Genomic DNA, 22,865 nt, shown 5'->3' on the forward strand with positions numbered 1-22,865 from the left:
GCTGAGACAACTGCTCCTCATGTCATTTAAAAATCAAATTTTTAGGAAATTTGGGGGATTAATAACATGGAGGTGGGGGGTTATTTTCCATGATGAAACATATATTACACATGTTGAGTTTTTAAGGCTGATTCTGATTTCTTTAAGCCATATTATCTTAAAATTTGGCCATTTTTAGGTAAAACATTTAAATATATTAAATAAAAATAAAAGGGATTTTATATTTTCTAACGCAATTACATACCTGGCTTTGAAATAACCTATCTATAAGTCAACAAAATGACTGATGACTTTTAAACTACAGACAATTACCTGATCTAATGTGTTTAAGTGTTTAGTAATGACTCTACATGCTTATCTTAGTAACTATTTGTCTGCGTTTTACAATGTTGTCTTTTGTGTTTGGTGAGCTGAAGACAAATTTCCACAATAAAGATATATTCTATAACGTTCTGGACGCAAAAAATCATAGGAAATAAACCTGAAAAGTTAAATGAATAAATAAAATTTGGTATCTTTAAATAGTCAAAAAATCTATACAGAGTTTTGTGCTATATAAAAAAAATAATTTCCCTACAATTGTCACTTAGAGGAAAGTTTTTTTTTTACGTTGAAAAAGTTGTCCATAACGGTCCCCGACATCTCCTTAACTGTATTTTTTCTTTCCCTGTCATTTTTTTAATTTATTTTTTTATTGTTTGCCTGTTTATTCATTTTATTTATTTTTAAAATTGTTGAATTTTTGTTTGTTTGTTTGGAATTTTTCCTTTATTTTTGTTTATGTGTTTATATTTGCAAAAATATGCACAAGAGTAATGATGAAAATGGTCCATGTTGTCCAAATAGGATGTTTTTTCCTTCTCAGATACTTTTGGAAAAGTACTTATTGGAGGAAAAAAAAATAAAAAAAAAGATAAAAAACAAACAAAAAAAACTCCATCAGTTTCTCTGGTGGATGGGGGTGAACTGGAGGAATCCAGGCTGATGAACTCAGCATTTCAGAAAGTCCTGTATATAGCCCTGACACTCATGTGAACATAAAACATGTAATAAAACCACAAAAAGCCTAGGGAATATGGCAATATCAACTATTCATGGAGAATAATATTTTGAAGTTATCATAACTTCATCATTTAACAACCTTCATCACAGATGATAAAGATAATAATCAAAAATATCTGGACTGAAAAACCTGCCAACATGCAAAACTGAAAATGTAAGCATAAATAATAGCCTAGGTAAATAATAACTTTATACACTTTTATACATAAGCTATTACATTCAATTTGTCCTTTGTTTTCTGTGCTAAAAATTGAATCCACTTAGTTTTAACATAAAACAGTTGAGACCAGCAAAAAAAGGCTGGGCTGAGTTTCTGTGTTCGAGATGTTTGCACATTTAGAGAAAAACAAGCCTTACAAAGAAACTCTTGCATTGCTGTGTTTTAATGTCAAATTGCTACTATTCACAAGCATGAGGAAGATGTAAGTGACAAATAATACATAATGTGGTTTTAACTGCTATTAAAGAGCAGTTTCAGTAGTAATGAGAGGGGGATAAAACTTCTATTTATTTAACTATTTACAATGAGATTATTGATTAGTATGACTCGTTAGGTACTTGTTAGAGACAACACTTGGAGACAAGTGTCTGTTATTGGTATCAAATGATTCGTAAGTTCAAGTATTGAGTGTTGCCATTCTCAAAGTTGGGGAAAAAAATATTAAAAAACATTTGTGAGCTTAAAACAAAAACACACATCATGCACATTTCATTCAAGGACTATGAGACAAACATACAGTGCTGTGATCACTGAGATATTTAAAAATGTACGTATTGCACCTTTACGTGGTTCAAGTGAGTCTCTAGATGTGATTCTGTAAATTCGACTGAAGCAAATTCTCATCTTTTGTCACCATGAATCAAAATGTCTTCTTTACTAAAGTCCAAAAAGACAATGGGAACAAAACATCAGGGATAGTGGAGCGTCACCATAAAACTGCGGCTGTCACAGTACAGCTACTGGAGCCTGAGCAGTTTTGGGTCTGATGCACCATCTATGGACTGATAGAGTGTCTCTATTATTCTAATAAAAAAAAGATAAGTGGATTTACTTTAGATTAAACTCAGGATTAGTGCCACAAGCTGTAATAACTGTCCTCTAAGCAGCATATGGAGCGCAATGTAAAGAGCCATATGTAAACAACAGCTGGTACACGCTGAGAAATAATGCACCAGTTTACATCTGAGATCATCTGCCTAAACGTGACGCCATCTGCGCACGGTGCAGAGATTATGAAAGTTCATTTCAACGTTACACTTAACTGCAACATAACCACATTAACAACCACACTCAGGCTGTTAAATAAACCTGCAGACGAGCTGATTCTTGCAGCTCTCTTGTCCTCATCGCCTGTCATTCTTCAGAGATTTCAAACAATTGAAATCAATCTGAAATCATCACCCATACTGCACACCACATGCACAGGATGTTCATACTATAACATGACTCCTGTTTGTTTTAGCACAGTTAATGGGATGTAAAATGTGAGATGTTAGACGTGTTAAAAACATAAAATAGACTTTTAACTTGGAACGATTTTCGCGTGACGACCCGTTCACAATAAAATGTGCTAAAATAAAACATGTTTCTGAGCTGTGCACACCGACCAAAGGTAGTGACAGTGTGTTTTTGGTCTATCAAGGAATCGCTGTTCTCCACATCCCTCTTTGACTGACAAAAAGAAATCCATCTCATGTGCCCTGCTCTTAATGTTCCAGCTTGTTTGATGACAGTGCAAAAAAACACCCGCCCTCTCATCAGCTAACTCAGGTGGCATCAAATTGGAACAGACTGAGCAGCTGGAGAAAGACTTCTCCAACATGTTGTCCAATTATTGAGTCAATCTGCTACTCAAAACTCATTCTGACAATTTAGCACCAGTGTCAAAATGAAGAGCTGGTACACATGTAGGTAGTTTAATAAGACTTTACAGGTTTTATCCGTATGTTTGGGAGCTCTCGTGTACAGTACGTGGTCATTCCTTTTGACAGACATACACAGAACAAGAAAAAAATTCATTGAAATGACTGAAATAATATCAAGAATTATGGAATTACGTACAAACTATAAATGCCCAATTGTTGATTCGAGGGCTTTAAAAACAAGATAAGTTGAGCATAAAATAATAAAAAGGAAAAAGCTAAAATTGCACAGACGACGGTGCAGAAAAATTCATTTCAGTTTATGTAATGTACAAGCCACTTTTCAAGTAAATGTGGGGACTGAACCCTCGTCCGCCTTGAATCTGCTTTTGTGGCTGTTTTTGTACCCTGTTTACAAAATGTTCCTTCGTGAAGAAAAAAGAAAAATCACTGTCATATTTATTTGCATGTGTTAGTGTGAGGATCTAAATGTGTGATCCACAGAGGTAACATACTTCACTGTTCCATCACTCTCACAATATCCACCATTCAAAACAACCAAACACAAAAAAATACATAAATAAAAACAATGGAAAGGAATGACACTGGCTGCATGTATTTGGAACGAGAGCTCAACCAAAATCAAATCGGTCCATCACATGAAATCACCCATCATCCTCTGCTGTCCAGGGTTTTCTCCTGAGGACCAGCAGTGAACAGTAGGCTGCGTTTCAGCAGCACTGGGCCGTGATGCGACCTTGTCGTTATCAGTGAAATTGACTAAATTGTAAACCTCAGACTGGATTTAGACTGAAGCTTCAAATCTGCAGCGGCGAGAAGGCGTAGAAAGGAAACTGGGCCTCGTCCTCGTCCACAAAGAAACACTGGAAGTAGGGCAGCTCTTCTGTGGAGGACAGGACAATATGCAACAGTACAGTTCAGTACGCTGTGTTCCTCGCCTCTGTTTGGCATTTAGACTGAGCATGAAATCTGCACTCTTGTGTGATATTTCAGTTGTGAGGGGGCAGCTTGTACTCACCTTCCATTTGAAAGCTGTCTGATACAGATGGCTCTGCTATCACAAAGACAAAAACAATTGTCAATTAAACAATAAAATGGTATTTTACTGTAAATTACAGCTTTGCTACAGTACCTTTGACTTTCTCCTCCTTGTCAACTTTCTTCTCAGCAGGTCTTTCTACAAATAACAAGAGGATTCATTTGTACATAAATCAGATAAAGCTTCAGTGATGTACCTAAAACACTCTGAATTTAGTTGCTTAACAAATACCTTTCTTTGCTGTCTCCTGTATCTCTTTAAGAACTCTGTCCTCTGTAAATAGCAACACAAGATAAATAACTATTAATAGTCTAGTTTATACTATGACTTTTTTGACATACTATACTATGACATTTTTAGACATACTATACTATGACTTTTTTAACATGTTATACTATGCGTTTTTTTTGACATGCTATACTATGACTTTTTTGGACATAACTATACTATGACATTTTTAGACATACTATACTATGACTTTTTTTGACATACTATACCATGACTTTTTAAACATATTATACTATGCGTTTCTTTGACATACTATACTTTGACTATTTTTTACATGCTATACTAAGACGTTTTGACATACTATGATGTTTTTTTTGACATAACCATACTATGATATTTTTTACATACATACTATGACTTTTTTCGACATGCTATCTTATGCGTTTCTTTGACATACTATACTATGACTTTTTTTGACATACTATACTGTCTTTTTTGACATGCTATACTATGCATTTTTTTTTTGACATGCTACACTAAGACGTTTTCACATACTATGATGGTTTTTTTGACATAACCATACTATGACATTTTTGACAAACTATACGATGACTTTTTTGGACATACGATACTATGACATTTTCTGACATAATATACCATGACTTTTTTTACATACATACTATGACTTTTTTTGACATGCTATAGTATATGCGTTTTTTATGCGTTTCTTTGACATGCTATACTATGATTTTTTTGGACATACTATACTATGACTTTTTTTGGGACATGCTACACTAAGACGTTTTGACATACTATACTATGAGTTTTTTTTGACATACTATACTATGACTTTTTTGACATGCTATATTATGCATTTTTTTTTTGATATGCTACACTAAGACATTTTGACATACTATGATGGTTTTTTTTTGACATAACCATACTATGACATTTTTGACATACTATACTATGACATTTTTTGACATACTATGATGTTTTTTGACATACTATACGATGACTTTTTTTTGACAAACTATACTATTACATATTTAACTTGCTATGACTTTTTTTCCACCCACTATTCTGATGTTTTTTTGACATACTATACGATGACTTTTTTTTTGGACATACTATACTATTACATGTTTAACTTGCTATGACTTTTTTTTCCACCTACTATGCTATGATGGGTTTTTTTTGACATACTATACTATGACACTTAAGCATTCTAAACTGTGATGTGTTTTTTTTTTTTGTTTTTTTTTTACATGCTATACTATGAGGTTTTTTCAACATGCTATACAATGACATTTTTTTGACATGCTGTACTATCATTTTTTTGACATACTATACTGTGACTTTTTTGACATACTATACTATGACATTTTTGACATACTATACCATGACATTTTTTGACATGCTATACTATGATGTATTTTTGTTTTTTTACATTTTAGGCAGAATTGTCACACCCTTCTCCACCCCGTTCACTTCCAGCCATCGTATTGAGAGTCCAGGACAAGCTTAACAAAGGCTCATTCCTCTACTCATCCACAACATCAGCATCTCTCCATCTTCTCCACATCTTCTCGTCCCATCTTCACCACCTCTACCACCGCCAGTGTCTGGGGGGGGGGGGGGGGGGGGGTTCCTATGTGACTGTGGATTCCTCATCGTCAAGACTTTTCATATTTTTCATTCTAATGTGTACATGTTATTAAATGATTTATAAAAAAAAATGAGTCTGTCCTAATTGAACTTGACTTTTTGGGAACACTATAATGTGATGTTTTTTTTTTTTTGACATGTTACAGAATTACATTTTCTTGATGTACTATACTATAATGTTTTTTTTGACATGCTATGTTATGACTAATTTTGACATACTATACTATAACTTTTTTTGGCAACCTATAATATGACATTCTTTGACAAACTACGCCATGCCATTTTTTTTGACATACTATACTATGACATTTTTGGCATAAAATACTATAACTTTTTGACATTCTATACTATTAGTTTTTTTTACATACTATACTATGACTTTTTTTGCACCTTTTTCGACATACTATACTCTGACTTTTATCGACATCTTATACTGACTTTTTTGCAATTTTTTCCAACATACTATATTATGATTTTTTTGGACATACTATACTATAACTTTTTTTGCACTGTTTTCAACATACTATACAGACATTTATAGCAGCTTTTTTTTTGACAAACTAAACTGATTTTTCTTGCACTTTTTTCGACATACTATACTATGACTTTTTTCGACACTTTATACTAACGTTTTTACACTTTTTTCGACAAACTATACTGACTTTTTAAAAATTTTTCAGCATACTATACCATGACTTTTTTGCACTTTTTTCGACATACTATAGTATAACTTATTTTGCACTTTTTTCGATATACTATAATATAATTTTTTATACTATACTATACTATGACTTTTTTGCATTTTTCTCAACATACTACTGTATACTATGACTTTTTTCAACAAACTAAACTATGACTTTTTCGCATTTTTTTTGACATACTATACTATGATTTTTTTCGACATACTATGCTATGCCTTTTTTCGACATACTATACTATGATTTTTTTCGACATACTATACTATGACTTTTTTGCACTTTTTCGACATACTATGTTATGACTTTTTTCGACATACTGTACTATGACTTTTTTGCATTTTTTTCAACATACTACTGTATACTATGACTTTTTTCAACAAACTATGACTTTTTTTGCACTTTTTTCGACATACTATACCATGACTTTTTCGCAATTTTTTTGACATACTATACTATGATTTTTTTCAACATATTATAGTATGACTTTTTCCGACATACTATACGATGCCTTTTTTCGACATTCAATACTATGACTTTTTCCCCACATACTATACTGTAAGCGTTTTTGCACTTTTTTCAATATACTATAATATGACTTTTTCCACACATACTATACAAGGACTTTTTCCCCCACTTTTTTCGACGTACTATACTATGACTTTTTTAGCAGTTTTTTCGACACACTATACTATGACGTTTTTGCACTTTTTATGACATACTATACCATGACTGTTTTTTGCCATACTATACTTTGACTTTTTTTTGCACTTTTTTGGACATACTATACGCTGACTTTTTTTCAACATTTTATACTGACTTTTGTTGCACTTTTTCCAACATATCATACTATGACTTTTATCACTATATGACTATATGACTTTTTCGACACACTATATTATGACTGAGTATAGTATGTCGAAAAAACTGCTAAAAAAAAGTCATAGTATACTATGTCATGAAAAGTGCAAAAAAGTCATAGTATAGCATGTCGAAAAAAGTGCTAATAAAGTCATAGTATAGTATGTCATAAAAAGTGCAAAAAAGTAGTAGTATAGTATGTCAAATAAACTGCTAAAAAAGTCATAGTATAGCATGTCGAAAAAACTGCTAAAAAATCATAGCATAGTATGTCATAAAAAGTGCAAAAATTAGTAGTATAGTATGTCAAATAAACTGCTAAAAAGTCATACTATAGTATGTTAAAAAAAAGTCATAGTATAGTATGTCGAAAAAGTCATATTGTAGTATGTCATAAAAAGTGCAAAAAGTCATAGTATAGCATGTCGAAAAACCTGCTAAAAAAAAGTCATAGTATAGTGTGTCGAAAAAGTCATAGTATAGTATGTCGGAAAAACGTCATAGTATAGTATGTCGTAAAAAAGTGCAAAAAAAGTCATAATATAGTATGTCGAAAAAAGTCATAGTATACTATGTCAAGAAAAGTGCAAAAAACGTCAGTATATGGAAAAAAGTCACAGCATAGTATGTCGAAAAAAGTGCGGATAAAGTCATAGTATAATTTGTCGAAAAACTGCTGTAAATGTCAGTATATTATGTTGAAAAAAGTGGAAAAAAAGTCATAACATAGTATGTTGAAAAAACTCATAGTATAGCATGTCAAAAAAGTGCAAAAAAAGTCATAGTATAGTATATCGAAAAAACTGCTAAAAAAGTCATAGTACAGCATGTTGAAAAAAGTCATAGTATAGTATGTTGAAAAAGTCATAGTATAGTATGTTGGAAAAAGTGCAAAAAAGTCATAGTATAACATGTCGAAAAAACTGCTAAAAAATTCATAGTATAGTGTGTCGAAAAAGTCATAGTATAGTATGTCATAAAAAGTGCAAAAAAGTCATGGTATAGTATGTCGAAAAAAGTGCAAAAAAAATCATAGTATGGTATGTCGAAAAAAGTCATCATGTAGTATGTCATAAAACACTGCTAAAAAAGTCATAGTATAGTATGTTGAAAAAACTGCTAAAAAAAAGTCATAGTATAGTATGTCATGAAAAGTGCAAAAAAGTCATAGTATAGCATGTCGAAAAAAACTGCTAAAAAAGTCATAGTGTAGTATCTCATAAAAAGTGCAAAAAAGTAGTAGTAAGTCATAGTGTAGTATCTCATAAAAAGTGCAAAAAAGTAGTAGTATAGTATGTCAAATAAACTGCGAAAAAAGTCATAGTATAGTATGTTGAAAAAAGTCATAGTATAGTATGTCATGAGAAGTGCAAAAAAGTTATAGTATAGCATGTCGGAAAAACTGCTAAAAAAGTCATAGTATAGTATGTTGAAAAAAGTCGTAGTATATTATGTCGAAAAAGTCATATTATAGTATGTCCTAAAAAGTGCAAAAAATCATAGTATAGCATGTCGAAAAAACTGCTAAAAAAAAGTCATAGTACAGCATGTTGAAAAAAGTCATAGTATAGTATGTTGAAAAAGTCATAGTATAGCATGTCGGAAAAAGTGCAAAAAAAGTCATAGTATAGCATGTCGAAAAACTGCTAAAAAAGTCATAGTATAGTGTGTCGAAAAAGTCATAAAACTGCTAAAAAAGTCATAGTATAGTGTGTCGAAAAAGTCATAGTATAGTATGCCATAAAAAGCGCAAAAAAGTCTTGGTATAGTATGTCGAAAAAAGTGCAAAAAAAAGTCAGAGTATGTATAGTATGTCGAAAAAAGTGCAAAAAAAAGTCAGAGTATGGTATGTCGACAAAAGTCATGATATAATATGTCATAAAACACTGCTAAAAAAGTCATAGTATAGTATGTGGGAAAAAGTCATAGCATAGTATGTCATGAAAAGTGCAAAAAGTCATAGTATAGCATGTCAAAAACACTGCTAAAAAAGTCATAGTGTAGTATGTCATAAAATGTGCAAAAAAGTAGTAGTATAGTATGTCAAATAAACTGCTAAAAAAGAAGTAGTAGTATAGTATGTCAAATAAACTGCTAAAAAAGTCATAGTATAGTATGTTGAAAAAAGTCGTAGTATAGTATGTCGAAAAAAGTCGTAGTATAGTATGTCGAAAAAGTCATATTATAGTATGTCCTAAAAAGTGCAATAAAGTCATAGTACAGCATGTTGAAAAACTGCTAAAAAAGTCATAGTATAGTGTGTCTAAAAAGTCATAGTATAGTATGCCATAAAAAGTGCAAAAAAGTCATGGTATAGTATGTCGAAAAAAGTGCAAAAAAAAGTCAGAGTATGGTATGTCGACAAAAGTCATGATATAGTATGTCATAAAACACTGCTAAAAAAGTCATAGTATAGTATGTGGGAAAAAGTCATAGCATAGTATGTCATGAAAAGTGCAAAAAGTCATAGTATAGCATGTCAAAAACACTGCTAAAAAAGTCATAGTGTAGTATGTCATAAAAAGTGCAAAAAAGTAGTAGTATAGTATGTCAAATAAACTGCTAAAAAAGTCATAGTATAGTATGTTGAAAAAAGTTGTAGTATAGTATGTTGAAAAAAGTCGTAGTATAGTATGTCGAAAAAGTCATATTATAGTATGTCCTAAAAAGTGCAAAAAGTCATAGTATAGCATGTCGAAAAAAACTGCTAAAAAAAAGTCATAGTATAGTATGCTGAGAAAAGTGCAAAAAACGTCAGTATATGGAATAAAAGTCATAGTATAGTATGTCATAAAAAGTGCAAAAAAGTAATAGAATAGTTTGTCGAAAAAAAGTGCAAAAAAAGTCATAGTATAGTATGTCATAAAAATTGCAACAAAGTCATAGTATAGAATGTCGAAAAAACTGATAAAAAAGTCATAGTATAGCATGTCGAAAAAACTGATAAAAAAGTCATAGTATAGTATGTCATAAAAAGTGCAAAAAAAGTCATCGTATAGTATGTCGAAAAAGTCATAGTATAGTATGTCATAAAAAGTCCATAAAAGTCATACTTTAGCATGTCGAAAAAACTGATAAAAAAGTCATAGTATAGTATGTCATGAAAAGTGCAAAAAAGTCATAGTATAGTATGTCGAAAAAAGTGCAAAAAAGGTCATTGTATAGGATGTTGAAAAAGTCATAATATAGTATGTCATAAAAAACTGCTAAAAAAGTCATAGTATAGTATGTCGAAAAGTCATCGTATCGTATGTCGAAAAAAGTCATAGTATAGTACATAGAAAAACTGCTAAAAAAGTCATAGTATTGTATGTTGAAAAAAGTGCAAAAAAAATCATCATATAGTATGTTGAAAAAAGTCATAGTATAGTATGTCATAATAAGTGCAAAAAGCCATCATATAGTATGTCGGAAAAAGTTATAGTATAGCGTGTCGAAAAAAGTGGGAAAAAAGTCAGTATAGCATGTCAATTTGCATTACTGTTACTCATATTGCACTGTCATTGCACTACATTGTTTGTGTCGCTACCACTGTGCCTTTTTANCACTGGACGACGAACCCCCTCCCCCCATCAACACTGAACTCTGAACTATACATGCACACATACACTTTATCCAGTCCATAAAGCTTCAATTTGCACTACTGATACTCAATTTGCACCACTGTTACTCATACTGCACTGTCATTGCACTACATTGTTTGTGTCGCTACCACTGTGCCTTTTTACTTTTTAGAGTATAACTCTTTTTAGCTCAGGTTTTATTTATGCCCCTACTTATTATATTTTATATTTGCATGTTATGTCAAGTGTACTGTCTGCACCGAGGGTCTGAAGAGAAAAAGTAATTTCGATCCTCTGTATGTCCTGTACATATTGTAGAATTGACAATAAAGCTGACTTTGACTTTGAAAAAAGCGCAGAAAAAGTCATAATATAGCATGTCAAAAAAACTGCTAAAAAAGTCATAGTATAGCATGTCGAAAAAACTTCTAAAACAGTCATAGTATAGTATGTCATAAAAAGTGCAAAAAAGTCATAGTATGTCGAAAAAAGTGTAAAAAAAGTCATAGTATGGTATGTCGAAAAAAGTCATAATATAGTATGTCATAAAAAACTGCTAAAACATTCATAGTATAGTATGTCATAAAAAACTGCTAAAAAAGTTATAGTATAGTATGTCGAAAAAAGTCATAGTAGAGTATGTCGAAAAAAGTGCAAAAAACGTCATAGTATAGTATATGGAAAAAAGTCGTAGTATAGTATGTCGAAAAAAGTGTGGATAAAGTAATAGTATAATTTGTCGAAAAAACTGCTATAAATGTCAGTATGTCAAAAAAAGTGGAAAAAAAGTCATAATATAGTATGTCGGAAAAAGTGCCAAAAAAGTCATTGTAAAGCATGTCGAAAAGTCATAATATAGTATGTCGAAAAAGTGGAAAAATAGTCATAGTATAGTATGTGGGAAAAAGTCATATTATAGTATGTCGAAAAAACTGCAAAAAAAAAATCATAGTATAGCATGTCGAAAAAAGTGCAGAAAAAGCCAGAGTATAGTATAGTATGTCGAAAAAAGTCTTTTCATAGTACTTCGAAAGAAGTGCAAAAAAAGTTGTAGTATAGCCTTACGAAAAAGTCATAATATAGTATGTCAAAAAAAAATTGCAAAAAAGTCATAGTATAGTATGTCGGAAAAATGTGCAAAAAAATTATAGTATAGTATGTCGAAAAAAGTCATAGTATAGTATGTCATAAAAAGTGCAATAAAGCCATATAGTATGTTGAAAAAAGTCATAGTATAGTATGTGTCGAAAAAAGTGGAAAAGAAGTCATAGTATAGTATGTCGAAAAACGTGCAGAAAAAGTCATAATATAGTATGTCGAAAACAGTCATAGTAGAGTATGTTGAAAAAAGTCATAATATAGTATGAAGAAAAAATTGCAAAAAGTCATAGTATAGTATGTTGAAAAAAATTGCAAAAAAGTCATAATATAGTATGTCTAAAAAGTCATACTATACTATGAACTTTCTTTGACATACTATACAATGACATTTGTTTATATATATATTTTAGTATGATGTTTTGTTGACATCCAGTACAGACCTTTTTTTGACATTTGTTTCTGACATTCTTTTAGAAATATGTGTTTTTGACATGTTTTACTATGACATCTTTTTGTCATGATATTCTTTAACATGTTTGAGAAATGATAATTTGATGTTGTTTTGACAAGCCATACTTTGTTTTTTGATATTTCACTATGAGATTTTTCACACACACACACACACACACACACACACACACACACACACACACACACACACACATTGACGTTAATGTTCATGATTGCCACAATTGACTTCCATTACCTTTAGTTTTCTCTTCTTTCGCGGCCTTCTTCTCAACTGGTTTTTCTGACATAATAAATGAAAAAACAATATAATGTCCATATAACTCAGATCTACAGTGTGCAGTAGTAGGTGTACTGTAAACTGTGTGTGGTCACAAAGTCAGGTTATTGACAAACTTTTTTTTTCATTATTGCCTCTGGTTTTTCTTTACGAACCTTGTCCTCTGCATAAATCACAAATTTTGCATAAATTTACATCGTACTACCCATATTTGTATACTGTGTATACTGCATTATATTTAATTGCATTTATATTTATTATTTTCATTTAATTCTCATGGTGTGTAAAGCTTATTTCCTGCACTCTCATTCCTATATCATTGTCATTTATACATGTGTACAGCCCATTTTCAGCACTCTTATTCATATCGTTATCATTTATGAATGTGTACAGCTTATTTTTTTGCACTATTTTATCATCTTTATCTTATATCATCATTATCGTAATGTGCACAGAAAATCCTCCATAAATCACAAATTTGCCATAAATGTACAGCATGCTACCAATATATTCTGTGTAATGTATTATACTTAATTGCATTAATAATATCGTTATTATCATTATTTGTACAGCTATTCTTTGGATTTTCCTATTGTACCTTCTGTATTGTGTCATCAACTCTACGTGCCTCTGAAAAGTACCACTAAGGTACAAATTAAGTGTGTTGAATTTAATTGAATTTTTGAGATGTATTGATGTAAATAAACACTACTTAAAACTGATGGTATGCAGTACCTTTCTTTGCTGCAGTGGGTTTGACCTTTTCTTTTAAGACCTCAGGCTCTGTTTCACAAATATGAACGAACACAAGTGGGCAAGAGCATGGATAATTACAACATAGTTTCATTTCCAGGTAACAAAAAAGGATGTTTTGTTTCATTTTAAAAGTAAAACAGGTTTTTCTTTCTTTCCTGTGTAAGCCTGTGTAGCATACAGCACATTTCACTAGTGTCAGGATGACACTGAAGACTCATAAATTTAAACTTATGTTGTTATTAGAAGACATGCCTAAAGTCACGTTGCAACAGGTTTAGGGTTGTTAAAACTATTTTCATGCATGCTCAGTAAGAGACTGGAAAATATTGCTAAATTATACATTTACGGTATATAAGCCCAAGATTTATAGACACAGATAAATCAGCATTGTGTTATTCTGTAAATTATTGTCTATAAATCTTCAACAGAATATTTTCTTGCTGAATAAAAACGTGTCTCAAAATCTTAATTTTAGATGTTTCTTATAAAGAACGCTGTCACATTCAGCAGGAAAACATTCTCAGCGTTCAGGCTGCATGTTGTAATCACATCACTATGAAGGTTACATGGTTACATGAAGTGCTGCCTTTACTGAAGCAACACAAATGTACCTTTCTTCACACGGACTGGTTTGGTCTTTTCCTTAGAAATGGCTGCATCATCAGGAAGAAAATGCAGTTCATATAATATACATTATTGTTTATGTGTGAGGGTATTTTTGGCAGTAGAATTTCAGCATACTGTATGTATGATAGACTTTAAAACCTTTGCCTCAAATACATCACCAAATTAACTCAGTATTCTTGTTCCGTTATAAACTGATGTAGATGACGCTGCCCTGCAAAGGCTAACCAAAATAACTTTGCTAACACTAGAACTGAGAAAAATGGCTTCAAAGTTTTTACTCTTCAGCTAAACGTGTTAGATGTAGAAAAGTGGTTAATTGTTAAGTGGTTTTTATGCCTGCAAACCATAATCAGTGACCTATGAGCCCCAAAATGCAGTAAAGTGTAGTTACTGCACTCTTCTATTGTGTAACCTTGAACAGTTGTAAAGGTGATGCAAATGCAAAGTGCAATGACCAAATTTTAGTGTCTTATCTTTTTCATTTTGAGGAACTAGATTCAATGTGTATTTGTTTCATTTACAGATGTCAGTTTTTAAAGTAGTAATAGCGAAATTTTTAAGAACCCCTAGTGCAGTGGTTTTCAAACTTTTTGTGTGTTATCGCTCTTATTATGACATAAGAATATAAAAATAAGAAGAACTGAGACAGGTAGCTTCCGTGACACTGTTTTTTTTTTTTCTCTTTTCTTACGGTGGTACATCATCTTCTCTGGTGCTTTGTTGTAATTTGCTACGCACGATAGAGCGATCCCACTTATGCCTTTCTCCTTTTAAATGTTATCATCCCTCACACTGGCTGCCAATCAGGGCTTTTGATGTGTCACACACTTATAATTACCACACCTGAACGGCAACAAATTTTAAATGAAATTAAATTACATCTATCTATCTACTGTGGTTTAGCCTTTGCAGGGCAGTATGGTCATCAAATGGTCAATGGTGAAATGGTTGTCACTGTACCAAACACTTTACCTTTTTTCACTGCAGCAAGCTTTTCCTTTTCTTTAGGAATCTCCAGTTCTGCAAAAGGATACAGAGGTCAGACTCGTACAATTGGGACACAGAACACGGAGAGCAGAAGCCACAATTAGTTCATTTTACAGCTAGGCATATTGCAGCCTGAGCCACAGCATTACCACGACAAAACTGGATTTCTAAAAGCTGAAAACAGCCGGCACAGCATTAAGAATCTACAACTGGAAGACTGTTATTCATGTTAGAAAGTTCATCATAACAAATATGTTGATTTGTTCATTTTGGGGGCTTTTTCTGTAAAAAAAAAAAAAAACAACTGCTTGGCAAGTGTTGGTTTCTCCACTTTTGATGTGTCTGGCTGTGTGAATTACCTGTTTTATATCCTCTACACTGTAGGGCAAGGGGCAGGAAGCGTTCCAAACATTTCAACTTTTACAACACATTGTTAATGTTTGGTGGGATGAACAGCACAGCCAGTGCTTTGGCACTGCAGCTCTTTTTGTCAACATTACAGAAGGTAAGAGGTGAGTTATAAAAGCTTTACAAAATCTGCTTTGCAAATAAACAAGCTTATATTATTCCTCAGGATCACATAGAAACAGCAGTTTGCCTATGGAGCTGTTGCAGAGAAACCACTCTCCATTTCCTGTGTTGATTTATTGTTGATCTCATAGGCAAAATGCTTGTTTCACTCCTGAGCAATCCAGTTACAGAATACAGTGACCTACATTTGATAAATAAATCATTGTCATCACAATCCCACACTGGTTATATGGATTAATCCTACTGAACTAATGTACCTTTCTTTACATGGACCGGTTTGACCTTTTTCCTCGGCAACGCTGAGAAAAAATATTTGTGATGGTGCTTAGTACAACAGGAGGAAATGCCAAACAAGCTTATTCTTTTTTTTTTTTTTGGTTACCAAACATGACAATGTGAGCAGTAAATGTTGTTTTGTGCCTTTTTTAACAGCTGGTTTTACTTTGTCCTCTGGAACTTTGGGCTCTAAGTAAATAAGAATGTGAGCATTTATGATACTTAGTAAGTTGCCTTGTTATCTAGTTTGGTTATAGTTGCTTAAGTAACATTACAGTTATACATTATTAGCATCTTATTATGTATATTTAGAGGATATCAATCATTTTTGGAAGCTACAATCCCAGAAAATCATCTGCAGGTGGATGATTTTCAGGCAGGCTACCTTTTTTCTTTAGGATTGGTTTGATCTTTTCCCTCTTTGTTACAGCCTCTATTTTAGAAGGAGCTAATCCAAACAGGAAACATTTTTAAAATTGTGGATTTTCATAATTTTGGTCCAGTGTATAGGATTTATGGGGATAAATCTGCATAAATTGAATATAATATAATGAGTATGCTTTCTTTAGTGTGTAATCACCTGAAAATATGAATTATTGTGGGGGTTTTTTACCTTAGAATGAATCGTTTAAATCTACATAGAGAGTGGATCCTGATGGCCATGTTGCACCGCCATGTTTCTACAGTAGCCAAGAATGGACAAACAAATACTGGCTCTAGATAGGGCCCCTCCACGATGAGGACGTCAGAAAAACATTAACAGCTTTATTCATTGCTTTACTGGTTTAAATCACCAGGTCCACTTGTTTTGGAGAGGAAGAGACCTCTTTGGCTAAGTTGGCTCCCGGTAAAAACCTCCTGAGCAATGAATGCTGCCGAAATTTCAACCTAGGGAAGTATCAACTATTTGCAATCTGCAGTCCCCTCACTAGATGCCACTAAATCCCCCTAAATCTTTCACACTGTACCTTTAAAAATGAATCTAAAATTCTATGTCTTGTCTGTGACTTTGTGTTGTTTTAATTAAGTATTTACCTTTCTTTTCATGAGCTGGTTTTGGCTTCTCCTTGGTAACCTCAGGCGCTGAGTGTAATAAAAATGATTTGTGAAGAAAGAAAGAAAGTTGACTTGTTGCCAAATAATGATGGATTGTGTCTGCATTACCTTTTTTGGCAAGAACTGGCTTGGCTTCAGGTTCTAAAGAGGAGAAAGAAAAAATAAGAGGCATGATCATTCTTGCTTTCTAATAAGTGAACTGAAACTCACATTCTTTAAGATGTGTTTGAGATGTCTGCTACTAAGCATGATAACATTGTCAGAAAAATCTGGCTTGTGTATGACAGCTTTTCTGAAAAGTAGCAGCATTCTGAGACATTTTTCATAGGGGTGGCCAAAACCAAAAGTCATAATTGAATTCTCTGTTAGCTGAAAACTATGTCAATATGAAAGTTACAGAATTAGATACTGACATAGGTTTGCTCTGGTTTTAATGTTATTATCTGATGTGCATACACAAATACCAGTGCAAAATTTTGAGTTCCACAACAATCCTGTTTTATCGGATATGTAAGTTAGACAGTTCATTGTTCTTCGAATTGACTAGTTGTCCTTTTCCTTAAAAAGACAAATATACAACTTTAATTTAAAAGAGTGCATTGATTCAAAGGAACAAAACATTTAATAGGAAGGAGCCTACTCAAGGTTAAAAACACCACAAAGGTCTTCGGTTATTTTCATGAGCCAGGCAGCAATTGTTTAAGGTGACTGCCTAGAAAATGTCTCAAACTTGCAATGCAGCTCAAATAAAGCATGTTATTGCTGGTGTAAAAAAACATGCATCCCTAAAATATCAACTTCTTCAGCTCTAAGTCTTTTTAGGTGATTATAATGTATTAAAACAAATTTGTCAGCTTACATTATAACCTTGGTTCTCTGATTGAGGAGACTATTTTCCCCATTATGTTACATTTTCCTAAGGCCCGTTTCCACCGCAGGAACTTCGGGGTAATTTTACGGGGCTGGGGCCGTTGGTGCGTGTCTCCACCGCAGGAACCATCCCCGAAGGACAGAGTTCCAGAACTTTTACAGGGGCTAAACAAGTCCCTGCCTCGGAGTAGGTACTCAGAACGGCCCCGAAAAACTCCTGGCTGGGGCTTTGGGGTTACTTGGTGCTGATTGGATATACTCAAGGAGGGATGTGACGACAACAGAAAGCAACAAAATAGCCGGCATTATTAAAACTCAGCAGATGAGGATTAGCTCGTTCATATAGCTTCCGCCGCCATCTAAAAAAAACTCCCTAAATGGCCTGTGAAAAAAATATTTTTTCCAGCGGATATCTTAGTTACAACATGATTGAGCTAGCNGGACGTTCCTGTAGTAGTTCCTGCCCCCCAAATAGTACCAGGAACTTCTTCAGTGGAAACGGGCCTCTAGTCTTTGCAGATTCGGTGCTCTAACCCACACACACTCTCTCTCCTTTCTTTCAAGATACAACACAGATTGTCACACAATGCACCCTGACTCAGGTCAAGATCAGACAAACAATAGGCCCGTTTCCACTGAAGAAGTTCCTGGTACTATTTGGGGGGCAAGAACTACTACAGGAACGTCCTCTCGCTCGGCCCTCTCAACCACCATGTCTCCACTGAGAGAACGGAGTACGAGGATGGTTCCTGCGGTGGAGACACGCACCAACGGCCCCGGCCCCGTAAAATTACCCCGAAGTTCCTGCGGTGGAAACGGGCCTAATGATTACAGGCCAGCACAGGTGCTTTATGGGTAAACCCTTGGGCCAGGCAACCCGGTGTGTCCTCAAGAAGTATGCACACACCCTGACAGCAGGGGGCATGCTGGATGACAACTGGCATAAGTAGCCTATCAATAGATAAATAAATCTATAAATAATAATAATAATAATAATAATAATAATACATTTTATTTAAAAGACACCTTTCCAAACACAAACTACAGAAAAAAATAGGCTAATTACACATCTTAGTTATCATCTTTATTTATTTCTACATATTAAAATATTTACTTCTATGTCCAGTTTAATAATTTTTTCCCATGTTTTTTCAATATTTATTCATTCATTATTTTTTAAAAATATTTATGGATTTATTTATTCATACATGTATTCATACATTTATTTATTGATTTATCACTGAATTTATTCATACATTTATTCATTTATATATCTATTTTTACATTTATTTATTTATTCCTTCCTGTATTTCTTTTTTAATTTCATATTTATTTATTCCTGTATTTGTTTTATTTTCATATTAATTGATTTATACATTTCTGTATTTCTACATTTATTTAATTATTTCTGTATTAATTTGTTTATCATTTGTACATTTATTTATTTACTAATTTATTGATACTTAAATCAGTTTCGTCTTACATATGGAAAATGTAAGAGTAGAGCGACAGTCTCAGTTTGATAGAGAACAACAAATTGTCAGTAGTTTCTTTCACAAGCCTTTGAAATTATATAAATGATGATGTTCTGAACATTACTGTTTTCATCAGCAGCCACATGTTAAAGCTACTAAAGCTCTACAGAAACACACTTTTGCTGCATACCTTTCTTCTTTACAGCAGCTTTAGGTTTTGCTTTGATAACAGGTGCTAGAAAAAACATTCATGGCTCTATTACGTATACAGTTAAGAAATCATGAAATTAACTCATACATTTAAATACCAAAGAAAAACAAACCTTTTGGTGGAGTCACTGGCTCGGCCTTCTTCTCCTTAGGAACCTCAGCTTCTAAAGCAAATAATAACAAAAACATCTGTCAAGCCAGGGGTGCTGCAGCATTTTAAAAGTCTGATTTAATTCTTTTTAAGATTTCAATAAATATTATTTATATTATTAGACCCCAAAAGTGTTGAAACAATTTGCACACACTTTCTCTTCACGTTGCAGCCCAAAAATACAGTCTGAACATTACTGTTTTCATCAGCAGCCACATGTTAAAGCTATTAAAGCTCTACAGAAACACACTTGTGCTGCATACCTTTCTTCTTTACAGCAGCTTTAGGTTTTGCTTTGATAACAGGTGCTAGAGAAATACACAGCCCCATGTGATTAAAATAGAATAACAAATACACTGTAAAATAAGTGAAAGCTCGGAAGAAAAACAAACCTTTTTTAGGAGTCACTGGCTCGACCTTCTTCTCTTTGGGAACCTCAGCTTCTATAGCAAATAATGACAAAAACACAACTCATGCTGACTGCTGTTTCCAGCAGATTACTGACACCATCACAAAAATCCAGAGACCTGATGGGCCAAATTATAAATCACAGTAAATAAAAATGTAGTGGAGTGGAGAGATACAATAGAGAACAACAGATTTTTAGTAGTTTCCTCCACAAGCCTTTGAAATTATATTAATAAGCAGTCTGAACATTACTGTTTTCATGAGCAGCCACATGTTAAAGCTACTAAAGCTCTACAGAAACACACTTGTGCTGCATACCTTTCTTCTTCACAGCAGCTTTAGGTTTTGCTTTGATAACAGGTGCTAGAGAAAATGCATGTCCCCAGTCAGAAACAACAAAGTAAACTGATGCTGCAAATCTACTAAAAGGTGAAGAGAGTGAAATATACATTGTGAAATAAATGAAGGTACGAAAGAAAAACAAACCTTTTTTGGGAGTCACTGGCTCGGCCTTCTTCTCCTTCAGAACCTCAGCTTCTAAAGTAAATAATCAAAATTTAAAAATCAGTCAAGTTGGTCATTTACAGCACTTTTTTTTCATGATGCAGTTTATTCACACAAATACTCCTGACACCACAACATTCAAGCATCTAGACTAAAACGTTTGTTAAATAAGCAGACTGTAAAAATACAAAAATAAGTGAATAAATAATACTGTGGGAAAATACATACTATATATGGTGTTAGTATGGATGATATTTTATTGGTGAAATTAAGTTAATAACTTTAACTACCTTTTTTTGGTGGCGCTGGTTTGACTTTTTCTTTTGGAGTTACAGGCACTATGAGAGAGTGAAAAGATAAAAAAAAAAAAAAAAACAGTAATCACCAGTTTTATTATTTTTTTAAAATGCAAAACTCATAAATGTTGAGCAGTCAGCACTTTGAATAAAAAAGGGCACACTGTAGTGATGACCATTTAAAAATATTGATATTAGTGTGTAAACTAAAAGAAGTACCTTTCTTCAGTGGCACAAGTTTCACCTTCTCCTTTGCTACTGAGATATTTTTGGGCGGTACTTCTGCCTCTGTAAGAAAATCCAAATGAGTGGGAAAATCAGTTGCTTCACTATTTCAACACAAACATAAATGTTAATTAGTGTCCTTTTACCTTTGACTACTGGGGCTGGTTTTGTCTTGACTGGAGCAGCTTCTGTATAAAGTGATTTTTAGGTTTGTCATTCCAGAAACATGCATACTGGGAGGAGAAATCTGAACACAAAGATTTGTCCTACCTTTCTTTGTTTTGGCTGGTTTGGGCTTCTCGGCTGTAAAGAAAACATAGTACATGATGTTTGGTTTGCACTGATGTCACGAACATTTTGGTGTTTGAAATATATACAATGTGTCGTACCTTTCTTTGCAGCGACTGGTTTGACTTTCTCCTTTGGCGGCTTGACTTCTGAAAACATAAAACACATAAATGCTCAGAATCACTGACTCAGTTCACTGAAATATGAAACCAGTGAAACATATAAAGAAAACATACCTTTTTTCATGGGCACTATTTTGAATCTGTGTTTCACCAGAGTGGCATTTCTGGCCTCTTGTTCTGTGAGTGGAAAGATGGAAATAAGATACACATACAGCAAGATGTAAATGATTTTATGTATATTTTATAACATGCTCCACACTTACCTTTTTTCAAGACGGCAGGTTTGGCCTTTTCTTTAGGAGCAACAACTTCTGTGTGTAAAAAGCAAAATATTTGTTACAGCAGGACAGTTTTATTCCCTTTGTGACAATCAATCATTTTTCTCTTTAGTGATTAATGAAAACATAATCAAAAACTTATAAATTTATGATGTGCGTGTGTGTGTGTGTGTTACCTTTCTTAGCAGGAGCTGCTTTGGCCTTTTCCTTTGGCGCTTCTGTGTCACAAAATGGGGCACAAAATTAGCTTTGCCTTTTGATAAGATACTTTTAGAGTTTATATCAAAAACATCTGCACTGTAAACTGATAATCTGGTCCTCACATTCTAGTGACGTATTTTCTTCAGGTAGTTTTCAGTAGTTTTTGAAAGGTGTGGAAAAACAATGTTTGTGTGAGCTGTAAACCATGTTTATACTCTCACTTTAGATACACAGCTAAAAGTAGTGGTAATAATAATAATAATACATTTATTTAAAAGGTGCCTTTCCAAACACAAACTATGGAAAAAACTATGGAAATAAATAATTACAGAACTAAAAAAAGAATAAATAAATGCCTAAAAAAATACAGAAATAAATATCTGTTATATATCTATATAAATCAGTTTAAGATGTGTAATTATTATTTATCTATGCATATATATTTATTTATTTCCATGTTTATTTCAATATGTATTTATTCATTATATTTTAAATTATTTATGGATTTATTTATTCATACATTTATTTATTTCCATACTTACTTATTGATTTACAACTGTATTTATTTTTACATTTATTTATTTATCTAATTATTTTCACATTTATTTGTTTATTCCTTCCTGTATTTCTTTTTCAATTTTGCATTAATTTATTCCTGTATTTTTTTTAATTTTCATATTTATTTATTTCTATATTTATACATTTATTTCACTATTTCTGTATTTATTTATTTATCTGTCATTTGTACATTTATT

At 32.7% G+C, this 22,865-nt stretch overlaps 1 protein-coding gene across 1 annotated transcript in view; it reads right to left on the bottom strand.

Annotated features, from left to right (window-relative positions):
* Positions 1-1,426: 1,426 nt before the first annotated feature.
* The window catches only part of si:ch211-266g18.10 (titin), a 51,422-nt gene continuing 29,983 nt past the window's right edge, over positions 1,427-22,865 (bottom strand). Inside the window, exons 46-68 of the mRNA XM_050061340.1 lie at positions 22,086-22,127; positions 21,895-21,942; positions 21,746-21,808; positions 21,611-21,658; positions 21,492-21,524; positions 21,368-21,409; positions 21,216-21,284; positions 20,991-21,038; positions 20,683-20,733; positions 20,515-20,559; positions 20,181-20,231; positions 20,052-20,096; positions 19,751-19,801; positions 17,191-17,223; positions 17,062-17,109; positions 15,205-15,252; positions 14,217-14,258; positions 13,585-13,632; positions 12,808-12,852; positions 4,217-4,258; positions 4,079-4,123; positions 3,965-4,000; positions 1,427-3,829 (exon numbers count right to left, since the gene is read on the bottom strand). Of these exons, the coding sequence (XP_049917297.1) occupies positions 3,744-3,829; positions 3,965-4,000; positions 4,079-4,123; positions 4,217-4,258; positions 12,808-12,852; positions 13,585-13,632; positions 14,217-14,258; positions 15,205-15,252; positions 17,062-17,109; positions 17,191-17,223; positions 19,751-19,801; positions 20,052-20,096; positions 20,181-20,231; positions 20,515-20,559; positions 20,683-20,733; positions 20,991-21,038; positions 21,216-21,284; positions 21,368-21,409; positions 21,492-21,524; positions 21,611-21,658; positions 21,746-21,808; positions 21,895-21,942; positions 22,086-22,127 (1,109 nt within the window). The 3' untranslated portion in view covers positions 1,427-3,743. The remainder of the gene's footprint in view (positions 3,830-3,964; positions 4,001-4,078; positions 4,124-4,216; positions 4,259-12,807; positions 12,853-13,584; positions 13,633-14,216; positions 14,259-15,204; positions 15,253-17,061; positions 17,110-17,190; positions 17,224-19,750; positions 19,802-20,051; positions 20,097-20,180; positions 20,232-20,514; positions 20,560-20,682; positions 20,734-20,990; positions 21,039-21,215; positions 21,285-21,367; positions 21,410-21,491; positions 21,525-21,610; positions 21,659-21,745; positions 21,809-21,894; positions 21,943-22,085; positions 22,128-22,865) is intronic.

Source organism: Epinephelus moara, chromosome 14 (genome assembly GCF_006386435.1).
Source record: "Epinephelus moara isolate mb chromosome 14, YSFRI_EMoa_1.0, whole genome shotgun sequence".
Classification (NCBI taxonomy): domain Eukaryota; kingdom Metazoa; phylum Chordata; class Actinopteri; order Perciformes; family Serranidae; genus Epinephelus; species Epinephelus moara.